Genomic DNA, 14,507 nt, shown 5'->3' with positions numbered 1-14,507 from the left:
TTTTTGTAGCGTGTTTTCTTCTCTTCTTGTGACACGCGTGTTATTAGGGTTACCTTGGTAATTTTATGCTTTTTGAAACTTTGTTGGACCAGCCAGCAAATATTTTATCCCACTGAACTATATATTAACCCGGATCGGGTTTTGTGGACTAAATAGCAAATTTCTCATAACAGAAAGGGCCGCTGTGAATAGCTGCGGTCAAAGGCCGTGACCGGGGTACGGACCCGGATTTCATGCATTGACTTTTAAAACCTTTCTAGTCAATACACCTTGACCTTTGACCTTTAGAAACCCTTTCTTGGCGGTAGCCAAAAAAAATCTCTTCAGACTTCACTTCATCACTTTCTTTATCTTTCCTCAAACCCTAAACCAGAAACACAAAAATGGCGGAAACAAAACGGAAAAGGATTGATAATGGAGGAAAAAGAAAACCAATTCAGTCATCTTCTGGTAATAATAAGAAGAGGAGGAAGAATAAGAAGGACGAGAAACACAGTGGACCTCGCTTACCAAATCAGCTTAGAAAACAGATTGAATTCTTAAACCAGAATAGTGAACCTGTTCATTCAGATGAAGATGATGAGGAGATTGATTCGGATGAAGAGGTTGGGGGATTACACATAAATGATGATCTCTACGAGTATGAAGAAGTTATCCCTGAAGAGGAATCTAAGAAGAATCGGAGATTTGATCCTGTTGATAATCTCGAGTATGAACTTCCTGAAGGGTTTAAGGTATTTCTTTGAGCAATTATTATTTTAAAATATATTTTTGAATTTTTGTCTTGAAAATTTGAATGCAAGGATGAATTTGAATTTGGTGATGTTATATTGTTTGTTGTAGGATGAGAATATAGGATCAGATGACAATGAGGAGGACGATGGTGAAGATAATGATGGAAGTAGAGGAAATGAGGATTCTGAACTATCGGGTGCTGAGGAGGATGGAAAACATTCTAGGTTGTTGCAAAGAATCACTGGAATGCCTTCTGAGGCGTTTGATGGTAATTAGATTAGACATTGTTGTTTGTTCTTCAGTGATTGAATTTGAATTTTGGTTAGTAATCTTATATCATGATGATGATGTATCATTTTAGGTAAAGCAGTTAAGAAGAATCTAACTGTATCTGAGGCATATCCTGAATCTGAATTTAATCCTAGTCGAGATGCATTGGATGGTAGTGGTAAGATTGGAATGGCGGATCTAATGGGTCCACTTCGTGGAACTGCTGGATATAATAAACTTAACAAGAGAATCAGTCAAGTGGAGAAAAAATCCATGGCGATTCTTACACCTCTTGCTAAAGTGGATCAGGAGAAGATAGAGAGAATGAATGCCTATAAAATTACAAGGAAGGAAGTTACTAAATGGGAACCCTTAGTAAAGAGGAACAGGGAGGCGCCTACTGTGTTCTTTGGGGAACAAACTGATGTGGGGTTTGCTACTGTAGGAGCAATAGCATCTGAATTTACTCCTAGAACCGAGTTTGAGAAGAAAATGGCTTCAATCGTTCAGGATGATGAGGTTGTGGATGCACACATGAAGGATGGTGCGAGGCTTCTTGAACTCAACATGGTATGTAGCTCACTGCTCACACATCTTCTAACCAAGTGCTGGTAGCTGTAATTTGATTTACAATTGTCATCAGAACTACTTAATGTTTAATCAACGGTACCTGATTTATCTTTAAATGATAATTTCAAGTCGTACTCATACATATAGATTTAGTGTCTGTCATTACTATGTAAGTGCCGTTTGGTTTCTCTGCTTTTCTTTCGTTCTTCAGTTTGATTCATGTTGGTCATTTGACCGCGGCTATTCTAATTCCTTGTTTAATTTTTATGTCACTGATCTCCTTTAATGTGTTGTTGTTGTCACGTGGCAGATATCTGTTGAGGATGTGAAAGACCGCCAGAATCACCTTGCAAAAATGCGTAGCCTTCTGTTTCGGCATGAAATGAAGTCAAAACACATTAAAAAGATCAAGTCCAAAACTTATCATCGTCTCAAGAACAAGGACAAGTTGAAGACAACATTTTCTGACGAGCAATTGGATCCTGATTCAGCTAAAGAACTTGCATTTAAGCAAGAGCTCAAACGAGCTGAGGTGATTAACACCTCACTTTTTATTCATCACCTTGGTTCCTAAGAGTTGATTCCTAGTTGACCGGGCTTTCTTTTCTTAGTTAACAAACACCTCTTCATTTATAGTCTCTCAATTTTTATTGTAGGAACGTATGACATTGAAACACAAAAACAGCTCCAAGTGGGCAAAACGAGCCATTCGGCGTGGTTTGGCTAACCAGGACGAAGGAACTAGAGCTGCTATCTCTAATCAGCTTAATCAACATGCAATTTTGACCAGAAAAATGAAGAGTATGAACGACAGTAGTAGTAGTGATGACAGTAGTGATTTTGATGACGATGACGATCTTGAAGCTGTCGCGAACAATGATGAGCCTTTGAAATTGGTAAACAAGGCAAAAGAGAAAACCCTCAAAATTATAGAAGATGAGGATGAAGCTCCAAAATCAGGAGTTCTTGCCTTACCTTTCATGGTATGCTTTTAATGTGTTAACGTGCTGATATCTGAAGTTTCCGCATACATTCATCTTAGTTGTGTCTTTGTTTGCTTCCCACTCTGTCTACATTAGCAAATCATGTGACTGGGATACAATCTGGTACCCCAGTCATCATCTGCGGGACTGAGTCTTACTTAAGAGCCAGCAGTGCATTTAAAATGTTTGCCAATCTTAACTTTGATCTTCTAGGTTCGGGGAAATGAAAGGAGAAAAAGGGCAGTTGATGAAGAAGCTAGGCTTGCACTTAAAGAGTATGACTCATCTTTGAGGGAGCTGGAAGAGAATTCGGATGAAGCAGAACGTTCGAAAAAAGCAACGTCAAGTGGTAGACGCGTTTTCGGTTCGGCAGCTAAAAACCAGTCTGACGAAATGAGTAGGATGATTAAATCAAATAGGGTGGATAGGGATAGAAATAGTGACAGTGAAGATGAATTTGCAACTGAAGATTTTGGTGATGCTGTATCCGGCAGAAATATGGTGGTTTCACAGAAAAATGTTACCGGTGCACTTAGTGGAAGGTCCAACCCTGGTCAGGAACCTGATTTTAAGGTATCAACATTTGACTTAATCACTTTCTTTTATTCGGCCTACTATTTTTCGGTGGATGTGGAGTTCTTATTTTCTTGCTCATAACAGAGTTTTAATGATATTGTTGGAGAGCCTGACCCGAAGACGACGTATGATGTTGCTATATTTGCATCGAACTCCTTCAAGAAGGTTGGTTACTTTTGCTCCATATCAGTTATTTTAACTGATGAACCATTCAGTATTACTTAATCATTTGTAACTCTTATGTGTAGATGAAAAGTGAAAATAAAAAATCCAGTACCAATAAAAACAACTCGAAGGCGGTAGACCCTGCTTTGCTGCTTCAAGAGACCAAGGTTTGGCTTCCCCAGTTATTTAACTTGGATTTGTTTTTTGTTTCTCCTGTTCGTTGCAGTCTAATTTATTGTTATTTTCATGTAACCTTTGTCTTGAATTTTTTAAAGGAGGAAGACGAGGATAGTGGTAGTGAGAGTGGAGAAGAGATGGTGGATGGAATTCTTACTTCTGGTACCAAGCAAGAATATAAACTTCCGTCTCAGGCAGACCTTATACGCAATGCTTTTGCTGGTGATGATGTGGAGGAAGAGTTTGAGAAGGAAAAATTAGAAACTCTGAATGAGGAAAATCCTGAACCTGAGAAGCCAACTCTAGTTCCAGGCTGGGGTCAGTGGACTCATATCCAAAAGAAGAAAGGTTTACCTTCTTGGATGGTCGAAGAGCATGCAATTGCACAAAAGAAAAGGGAAGATGCGCTAAAAGAGAGAAAAGATTCGCATCTCAAGCACGTAATTATTTCTGAGAGGCTTGACAAGAAGGTGAGTAATATTACTTACTGTTGACTTATATGTCTGGCATGTTTAGTTGTAACTTGTAAGTGATTCTGCATCTGAATTGTAACTGATGCCTGATATTCTAATCTAAAAGTCATAATGTGCCTGGACAGGCTGAGAAGCTACATACAGCGACATTGCCGCATCCATACACATCCCAAGAACAGTATGAAAGAACTCTCCGTGTGCCTCTTGGACCCGATTTCAACCCAGCCACAAAAGTTGGTGCCCTTATCCGGCCTGAAGTAAGTCTCGTGAATAATACTGTATCAAAATTTTATGTACTGAATTCCGTGTGTTCTCATTCTTTCCTGCTGAATAAATGTTATTAACATAAAGAAAGTGTTGAAACTTTAAAGTCCGTGCAGTAAATTAGAACAACGAGAACATATAGGAAAGAAAACTTGGAGTTTTTCATGTTTCTCTCTGTAGAAATTAGAGCCAGTTGGTTGGATGGATCTTTCACGTCTCACATCTCGTCTTTTTCTTCTGATTGATTGGTTCAGGTGGTAAAGGAACCAGGTGTAATCATAAAGCCCATCGAGTATGAAGAAGTGGATCCTCACGGAAAATCAGAGGAGCACAAGGGAAAAGGGAAGACACAACCGAAGAAGAATAAACCTGACAAAGGCAAAAGTGTTCGCAAGACTAAAAAAGTAAAGACAAAAACCTTGCAGTAACTATGCCTTCCTTCTATTAGCGGTTCAATCATACTCGTTGTCATTGCTTAGAGTAGCTTGATCTTTTTCTTTGCTTTTTTGAACGTTATGACTTTTTTAATCCTAGTTCAATTTTGTTCATCTTAAACTAGGAACCATTTCAATGATATCACTATTTTTGAATAACTTAGTGTGCTGTTTTCTGTCTGAAAGTAAATCAAAAGCTCTTTTATATGAGAGGTATCCTCTTTAAATTTCCGCACACTGAAATTTTTTGATCTTGTTGGACTTGCTGGTTCTGCTGGTGGTTTGGATGTTGTATTAATCGACTGCTTTCATTTGATATAGTTCAGTCAAACATTTATTGTTTAACTTGTTCTACTCATAGTATCCAATAGAGGCTTGATAGAACTCAAACCTATTTATCGATAGTGCATCTTTAATGGCTCCTCCTGTACCTAGAAGGGAGTATGGGAAGGTTTGGAGATTGTTAGGAAATATGCTTTGTTGGAAGGTTGTTGGTAGTGGAGAAAGTTTTCATATATGGAATGATAGATGAGTTCCATCTATCCACAGATTCCACACTACTCTAGGTAACCATTTATTCTGTTCCAATATGAAGTATGTCTCTCAGCTGGTTGATACTAAGTGGCCAGTGTCGGATATTTTGGAATCATTTTTTGGAAATCGAGACTGCTCGATAGCTAGATTCTGCATAAACACCTTTTTGATTGATCTCTTTTGCGAAGCATCTTTGGAATGCTATTAATAATGAACTGTTGCAATCTGTATTGAATGTCAGCGAGTACTAGATTGTTTCTGGTTTGGCTTGGGGGTGTACACCAAAAGCAAAAGTAACTCTTTTTTAGGAACGGGGGGAGTATTCACACACCCACAAACAATTCGGTACCCCTGTTAGCAATCTTGATGTTTACGAGAATGTAAGGCCAGGGGTTAGCAAAGTGGTTGGATATGCTCTTTTACTTGTAGAGGTCAAAAGAATGTGGCAGATTCTCCTTGACAAAAAATGACATTTCTCTTGTAAACCAACAAGAATGGTTTGATAACGTTCCTCTCTGGATATAAATGTATATCTGTAACTTTTATGCTTTTAATCTTAGTAAAAAATAAATAAATTATGACCCGAATTTGAGTCCCTGCTTTTGGGATGTCTTTGTTGTCCGTATAGGACTGTACTCTTGTACTAGAAATACCTTATTTCTTATACTCTTGCTGTTTCTACTACTATTTGTTTCAGTAGTAGTGTCAATAACACCAAGTTCTTGATTTCACCTTTACTGTTAGCCTCTCTCCGCATAGTATCCGAACCCAACATTAGATTCAAATTCAAATTTTCTAAGTGGGCTTTGGTCTAAGAACTGAAGTATTGCTGGATCCAGAGATGGATCCCAGTTTGTCAACGGCTCAGAGGATATATGCACCGGAAAAATATCAAGAACTCGAGATTTCATTAGAGAATACACACAAAGAAAATCACAAATACAAGACGTAAAACACAATAATGCAACGCCTCGGAGCTAGTTGTCTTTTTTCTTACTTTCTAAAGCAGAAGTCGTGTAAAACTAAATCCGAAATACTACAGATACTACATTGCTAATCCAATCAAGTATGCAAAAGGATTTCTCATAGATATATATACATCCCACATAGTTCTGTTGCTTGGTTGGTAGCAGGCTTGCAGCATACACGTCACAGACCTCTGCTTGAATTACATACATCATAACTATTTCCTCTGTACAAGAATGAAAAAGAAAGAATGTATATAGGGTACAGACAAACATCAGATTTGAGAAAAAGATGATCAGATACTGAGATTCTGAAAAAGCATGGCCACTGATTGAAATGTCTAGAAGAGCCAATACTTTTTTTTGGTTACTCTCGTAGGAACATCTGCACACCCAGACACATGCAACCAAAACAAAATTTGTTTATCAATTAAGTAGTGAGTACAGAAACGTGTACAACAACAAATGGAAAGTAATATAGCAAAAAATGAAAAGCAACAGCACAGTTTATCACCTCCACTAGCATACAGGGAATTGTAATGTACCTCACTCCAGAAACTCAACCAAAGCTCTGAAACGACAAAGAAGAAATTGCACAATCTAAGGTACTATAGACATAACAAAAACATATCATGATGATAGAATAATGTATGTCAAATAATTTGATTGCAGGTTTCATACAGACATACAAATGGTTCCATATATAATTTAATCAGTCTTATTGAAGTGAGTTAAAGAACCATGTATATCACACCAAGTTTCTGCAATAAAGGTGCCCACAGGACTGACAAGAGTTGAGTTGATCAAAAGGCAATTCAGTGAGAATACTCTCCAAACTAATGTACATCACCATGGAAATTTGTATTACTTACAGGGTACAGCCCCATAGAAAGATAAGGAGAAACTTACAGTCTCAAAATACTGCCAAAATTTTGAGGCTAATTAACGGGATAGAAGTTTTTGAGAAAGTTGACTATAAATATGATCATCAAAGTGCTGGGACAGACTGAAAATTAGCTCTGGGATCCCAAGTGTGGTCACAACAAGACAAGTGGTGCAATAACAACGACAATTAACAATATCAAAATAAGGCACCTTAAAACCCTATACATTTCCTAAAATCAAAAGATAACGACTTTATGAAGAATGACTCTGTGTTGTTTCAAAGAACTTCATTAGGAGAGTCAAGGGGTAGAATCTTCAAAAAAGAATTCACTATGTAGCAAGTAGTAGGAAATAGGGAGGTCAATAATGTTTTTTTAGTCAGAAATCCAAATATACTCCAATAAGATATAAGATACCCAGTCAAGCAAGTTAATATGTGAATGAAAGTAAGTAAATTAAAGAACCATCAAATGACACGGACAAGAGGAAGCGTTACGTGCTACATGATAGCATGTAAAACAATCTGAAAAATTGACCATACCTCTGGAAGGAGTTTTGTCATTGGGAACAATTTCGATGAAGCAAGTATCTCTAAACGAGGTGAGCAAACAAATTTTGGCTTCAAACTACAGGAAAAACGATGAGTTGTTACAACACCAAAGACTGCACGACGATGTATAATATTATAAGATGGATGAGAATGTATCTGTGTAACTAAACAAAAATAAAATCACTTCTGGCTCTCGAGCCACAATTCCCTCTCAAAAAAAAAGAAGCACAAATAAAATTAAAAAAACTGATTACTTGGTGTACCAAGATGACTGTTTTGGAGGTTTTTGCTTGTTTGTTTGCCACACAAGTGTGTTTTGGAAGCCAATGAAGAATCAACAAGTCTTTTAAAAGGAATACTAGGGTTCCACATGCTGAAGTATGGCTCTCATTCAAGATGCAGTTACACCGGACCTTAAAATGATAATATTTATACGTTCATGAAAACAAGAGTTGCGTGTTATATCATGTGTTTGAATACATGTAAACATGCTTGTAAATTGTATGTCCTCGTACTTTTGATATAGTCAACTTGTGAAAAATAGATTCACTATTAGCTCTCTCATTATCTATCTTAATACTAATGATGCACAGCATGATCCACTATTATGAGATCTTACCCGATCGGCTGCCGCCTGTAGACTGACATGATCCCCCCACTCCCCTGATCTATAGCGTGATACAACATTATGCATACTATAACAGTTAGCAAGTACATCATGACGATTGACAAGAACTTACTCCACAAAGAAATAAAAACAAGCAACACTATAAAAGTCCGACCTTTTTAGCTTCTTTAAGTAACTTTTATAGTTCATTGGAACATAGCTTTCATACAATGTCTTGAAATGCTTAAGCTGAACAGAAGTTGACAAACCAATAATTAGAAGTAACTACAACTGCACCAACACTTTGTCTTAATGAACAGTGCTTCACCAGCATACAAACATTTAAAACTACTTAAAAAAAGAAAAAAAAATAGTTTCTTCAAAAAAACTGAAAGAACTAAAGCCAGGCCGGTGTCACTGTAGTACAGCGGTAAAGTTATTGGGTGATGATACCAGTGACCTGAGTTCAAAACTCGTCAGCACCAAATTCTTTACCGATCCAAAAAAAAAATCAGCAAAAGCCGAAAGCTAAAAACAAGGCCTCCTCTTCCAAACAATTTTGGATCTCCAATCTGAACTGAGGATGAGTTGCGCTTTGAAAAATACACGTTAACATGTCTCATAACCTAAACAACACTCGATTTGCTTTTGCTCTTTTAGTTTTGATTTGTATTCATTCAGAGGATATTAAAATACAGCTTGAGCAAAAACCAATGTCACCTTTATTAATATGGATACGATACCAAGACAGAAATAACAAGAAAAAGTGACGAGGAACAAAAATACCAAAACCAAAATTAACAAATTTTGCTACATGAACCGCACATTAGCAGCTGATTGACAGCTGATCCTATGTGGCAGGTTGATGTGCATTTTATATTTGTCCATGTCATGAGAAACTAAAACTCGACTCTCCTATCTCTCTTTCTAGTTTACAACGACAATTACTCCATAAACCTAACAGTTTCTGTTTTCCCTTCTTTCATCCAAATGCTTAGAGATTTTGTTGACACTTTCAAACTCAAGTTTCACAAATTTTGAATGTATTGTAATCTTTTCCTTATGATTTTATGTGCTTTTACTTGTATAATCAGAGAAGGAAAAAGATTATTCCTTCTTAAAACCCTACATTGTGTTTTGGCATTATGGTTCTTCTGCCCATGATTATCCTGTTATTATTTGGCTATTTCAGTTGTTAATGGAAGGTTAAAGATGGGGAAGATTTGATGTAGACAAAGGAGTTTCTGGAATTAATTTATTATTGGGATTTAGGCAATAGGTTACATTCAACCAATCAAAGATAAACGGGGGACTAACTTTTATAGACTAGTTAATCGATGAACAAAAAAGAAGATGAACTATGGCAGAGAACGAAATTGATAAAGGGGTTTTCCTTGCTATGATTTCTCCTGACGTGGACAAACCTAAAATACACATCAGTATTCCACTGGATCTGCCACATAGGATCAGCTGTCATTCAGCTGTTAATATGCGGTTCATATAGCAAAATTAACAGGTTTTCAAGTTTATTTCAAGGGTTTCTGGAAATTCGATGAACCACTGAAATATTACTATATTAGAACCACCTCCTATTGCAAGTCAACCATGAACTTGTGACTAAAGGAAAACAAAAAAACACTAATAGCCGAACGAGAACCATTGTAAGTCCTACGTTTAGCTTAATCTCAAAAAGAAAAAAAAAAAGAGAAAACATGTTAAAAACTTAAAATCCGCAAAAAATTCACCGTACCTGCTTCACGACTTGCTTTCTCACGTGTTTGTGATGGTCAGGATTTCGAAACAGCTGGTCTGCCAAAGCTCGAAACTGATTAAAGTGACCACAATAAAGTTCAGGTGTAAGAATCCCAAAATAGGAAGAACACATAGATGAAAGGTAAACACTACACTGGATGCAACAGCTGTGAAAGCCAGATTGAGCATGTAAGACCCTATAAATGGTTGAGGTACTCCACTAACCAGCCCTTACATCGCTACATTTTTTAATTATTATTATATGTCCATCAATGTCCATTTGTACAAACAGACCTGTCTCTCTTTATCAGATTTTCAAATTATTATTTAAGAATTGGGTTTGGGGTCCCTTTCTTTTCTGAAATTGATTTTAACATTCTCACATTTAAACATACTTGTACATCTACGAAAGCTTAGGTGAGGATTTAGCAGAATAATTTAATCCGCTTTTTATTAGAGAGCTTGGGAAAATGTTAATGCAGATACTTCCACCAAAGTATGTCCCAGAAGTGGCGAGATAATATTTTTCCAGAGTGCTGGATATTACTTAATACTAGACCACAGAAGAGAATGCATCATTAATGATAGAGGCACAGAATCAGGCTAGCATTGGCTTTTCAGAGGGATAGAACTTAGAAGATAAAAGTATGAACACTAAATATGAATGCCAAAGCATCCTGTAGATGCCCATACAAAAGCATAATACTACTTTGAATATAAGGACACAAAAGTTATCGACTCCAAAAAGAATAAAAAGAACCAAACATGTGACAGCGCCATTGAGACATGCTACGCATCAGCAATTTATGATGAAGACAAACATAACCAAGGGCTGAGGTTACTTTAACTTCATACGTGAACATGGTAGAATTCTAATACTAACACTCTAAAGTTAACATAAGAGATTTATTAACAAAGAAACGTATCTAAAGTAAAGTAAGAAATTTAATAATGAAGAAATGTAATTAAAAGTAATACGAGTTAAGATGATGATGTGTAATTACAAAGGAATGACCAGTATAGCTGTAAAATGTAGATAAATAAAGTTTTTCTTTGTCAAACCTGGCAGTTTCCATCTCCTTCAATTTGCAGTTCTGCTAAACCATATTTGCTCAATCTGAAAGAGAAATCAAAATCACTACAGAACATAAAGGGAACAGACAATCCCCACCAAATAATTAAAAAGATGCTGGAGCCAATCACATGCCATGATAGATTGATTGATTGAGCTAGACTATATAACAATAGAAGAAGCAAAATTCTTCTCGTGTCCAAAACCTGAATAACAGAAACCATATCTCTTGGAACATGTTGGTCAAATGATAATGATTGAATTATTATGATCCATGATTAAAGCCTTGGTATGCAATAGTACCATACCATGGTTGAACAATATTACTGAAGATACTCCTGGTCGCATAAAAATGCATTGAATTTTTGCTATCTCTTTGGAAGGTATATAATCATATAACAGTTACATCCATATATGCAGTGCAAAGAAAAAGAAGTAATCTAGCGAAGTTACCACATATTAGCATGCAAACTACGACTAATTCTTTTAGACTAGTACTAATAATAATAATATTAATGACAACCTTTCTGCAAGTCGTTCATGATCCAAGGTTGCATCGTCCAAGGCAGGAATTTCCCCATTCACTCTAGGTGTGTGCTGTCAATTCAACAGATGAATTATTAAAGTTCAGCGTAGGAAAGGTAAAACAATTTGTACGACTCAATATATATAACTTTACGAAATTGGCAATCTCAAACTTCTTAGAGGTTCACCTCACACAGAAATTTGTTCCTTGTCCAAAACATTCAGCAATAACTACAGTGCGCAACTGCTTCAACTGCTATTGTACTCTTTTTAGTAAAAGATCATAAGTACAACATACATGTGTTGCTTGCCACATGGTTTTAAACTTTAAACTTCGTTTCAAAACAAGCTGTTTCAGCTAAAACGTGTGAATTTCATAGACCAGATGGAAAGTTCTAAATTATTTCATATGTGCAAGTGCAACTAGCTTCACACTGCAGCATTAGATGGAAAATGTTCCACCTTAATAGGCAACACCATTCGAATCCACTACTGGTCATGATTACCACTATACACCCTTTGCCTTTCCAACTAAATTAGAATTTTGAATTTCCAAGATAATCTTCAGATAGTTTAGAAGGATCAGTGAAGGGACTGAAGTATATAAACTATAATGGCATGTTTACATAACACGAGAGCACAACATGCCGTACCCCATTGTTAAGAACTATTAGATGAAAACCAAAAAAAGCTTTCCTAGTCATTCTGATTATTCAATAGCTTCCACTATATGTCGAAAGAGGAATTATTGCCTTTTCGGTGAGATAAAATCACTCTTGGGTCAGAAGCATTAAGATAGCTGCATTACTTAGTATTCAAAAGTTTTATGGGAGTAAGGTTAATTAGATTAAGAAAGACGAATCACACAGTATCTTAATTACTAAAAGATAAACAGAAAGAGTCCTGCTATTCATTTCGCCCTCCATCTCCCCAAAGACAATTTAGGTACAATCCTAAACATGAGGTAGTTTTATTGATTTTAGCTGCAGTTCAAGGAAAGTAGCCGCAAGAGTAGTGGGAATGTGGGATAAATAAAATTTCTGAAACGGAAATGCATCACATAATCATCTTGTACTGATTATTTCCTAATAGTGTCACACTTAGTTGATCAAACAATTATTCTTACCGGGACGGAATCCAGATGAGACAGATGCTTCCCAAGTTTCCTACCCACCACCACATCGTTCAACATCTCTTTTGACAAGAGACTCCCTATGGTTCTGTTGTCATCTTCGGTATCCTGTAAACTGCTGCTAGTAAGGCTTGAGCTACTAGAACTGTTTCTTCCACTTGGAGTAGTTTCATCAATTTCAGCCATGTTTGCACTTACTAGTAATAGTCAGTCAGTGTCTATTTTAGAAAGCAAGACATCACCTCCCTCTTTTGTAGTCACACCACCAATAGCTTCCTCTTTAAACAACAACTACTAGAATCATCTGATAAACATCAACAAAAACCTCAGCTCTATAAATGTAATCTAAATCGTGTGAAAATTATGAAGGAAGGGGAATAAACTAGACCCATCAACTTTTTTTATTCTAAACATGACATGTTCTCTTCTTCTTTTTAGAAGGATAAACATAACATGTTCTCAAGAGGAAGAGATTCATATAATTTCTAACCGGACGCTCTTCAATTAGCTTACATAAGACGTTACCCTCACACACCAATTTGAAATCCGTTTCATATCCCAGAATAGATAAAATGTAAGTAAATTTCTATCATAATTCCATCTAGCAACAGGCGATTCCATTTAACTGCGGCAACTTAAACAAGAACCGAGTTGCTATTTATAGCCTCAGATTTATTTATTTTTTTGTCAAATACTAAAATTGGTATTGCTAGTAATCCGTATATAGCTCTCGGGGAAATGTTTAATTTTGAAAATTACAAGATGGAATACAAAAGAAGAAAAAAATGAAAACCTAAAAGATAAGAAAGAGAGAGACTTATTACTTACCTTTGAGAAGAGATGCGTATATGTATCATCAGGTTGTTCTTCAAACCCCTAACTCATAATAGTAAAAAGAGATCAATGGCAAGAAGACATGCAAAGAAGGTTAGTCAACAGTATGATTCTGAATTTTCTTAAATTTCTTTCCGTGTATTACACTAAATACAATTTAAAATCCTGGTAAGGTTATCCTTTCGAACACAGTACTAATCCTATCATATGCACACAGGGGATGGAATAGGAAACCCGATCTTAGTCCTCCTTTTTATTAATAGGACACAAGTACTTCAACTCTCCGACTACTGGCACTAAATATAAAAGTCGGCGGTAACTATCCAGTGGTGTGGTGTTGTCAGAATCTCAAGCTTCCTCCCATAAGGACAGGAGAGGTCCAAGATCGAACCCATGTAGTTAGGCATTTTTCCTTGTTAACTGGTCCACGAGTTATAACTCCAAACTGTCACTACTCATCCACAAAAATCCCATAAAAACAAAAATAACACAAAAATCCCATTAAATAAAAGTAACACAAAAACCTTAAAGAATTTGATGAAACCAATTATGAAATTTGGGGGTTTTGCATCAATTTTGTTTAAGACGGAGTTTTAATGGATCCCAACATTTGAATGGGGTTTTTATACCACAAGTTTGGTCACCTTGGATTTTTATGACTAGTTCTGTTAACTATAACCGTAATTAGCATAAACAAACCTTACATTTTTAAGGGCGACCCGAAAGAATCAGGGGCGACATTTTATTATTCCCAACGCATAAATACGTTTATGGAATGTTCTGATGGTTCGGAAAATATCTAAATACCTTTCTATAATCGGTAGTTAGTATAGCGGTATTAACAACCGATTATTAGTTTGTGTAAGAATGGGATGTTGTAATAGTTGGAAGATAAACAACATAACATAAGTACCGGTTGTTAAAGTAAAAAACTCGAATTTTATTTGTTTTGCAATATTGAATTTGGGGCTACTCTAAAAATCTGTAGAATGGAATTCATTATA

The 14,507-nt window shown here is 36.3% G+C and overlaps 2 protein-coding genes across 4 annotated transcripts; one reads left to right on the top strand and one right to left on the bottom strand.

The window, feature by feature from the left end:
- Positions 1-334: 334 nt before the first annotated feature.
- Positions 335-4,854, top strand: LOC113289977 (U3 small nucleolar RNA-associated protein 14 homolog A-like). The gene is made up of 11 exons (XM_026539437.1): positions 335-734; positions 844-1,003; positions 1,097-1,575; positions 1,886-2,107; positions 2,232-2,558; positions 2,772-3,131; positions 3,219-3,299; positions 3,383-3,466; positions 3,575-3,946; positions 4,075-4,206; positions 4,468-4,854. The coding sequence occupies exons 1-11, from the start codon at positions 384-386 to the stop codon at positions 4,639-4,641; spliced, it is 2,742 nt and encodes a 913-aa protein (XP_026395222.1). The 5' UTR covers positions 335-383; the 3' UTR covers positions 4,642-4,854.
- A 1,286-nt stretch (positions 4,855-6,140) lies between these two features.
- On the bottom strand, positions 6,141-13,862 carry LOC113289976 (OTU domain-containing protein DDB_G0284757-like). 3 transcript variants are annotated; one of them, XM_026539436.1, is made up of 11 exons: positions 13,498-13,861; positions 12,868-12,973; positions 12,664-12,777; positions 11,536-11,609; positions 11,003-11,057; positions 9,939-10,013; positions 8,364-8,437; positions 8,201-8,249; positions 7,573-7,657; positions 6,661-6,717; positions 6,141-6,531 (listed from the first exon to the last, which is right to left on the bottom strand). In XM_026539436.1, exons 3-11 carry the CDS (start codon positions 12,727-12,729, stop codon positions 6,488-6,490), a joined length of 579 nt encoding a protein of 192 aa, XP_026395221.1. In that variant the 5' UTR covers positions 12,730-12,777; positions 12,868-12,973; positions 13,498-13,861; the 3' UTR covers positions 6,141-6,487. The 3 variants fall into 3 exon arrangements, with proteins under 3 accessions (XP_026395221.1, XP_026395219.1, XP_026395220.1); XM_026539434.1 differs by having other exon boundaries at positions 12,664-12,973; positions 13,498-13,859; XM_026539435.1 differs by lacking the exons at positions 8,201-8,249; positions 8,364-8,437 and having other exon boundaries at positions 12,664-12,973; positions 13,498-13,862.
- Positions 13,863-14,507: the final 645 nt, after the last annotated feature.

Source organism: Papaver somniferum, chromosome 6 (genome assembly GCF_003573695.1).
Source record: "Papaver somniferum cultivar HN1 chromosome 6, ASM357369v1, whole genome shotgun sequence".
In the NCBI taxonomy this organism is placed as follows: domain Eukaryota; kingdom Viridiplantae; phylum Streptophyta; class Magnoliopsida; order Ranunculales; family Papaveraceae; genus Papaver; species Papaver somniferum.
The sequence above is the reverse complement of the archived record's forward strand: the minus strand, read 5'-3'. Positions and strand labels throughout refer to the sequence as shown.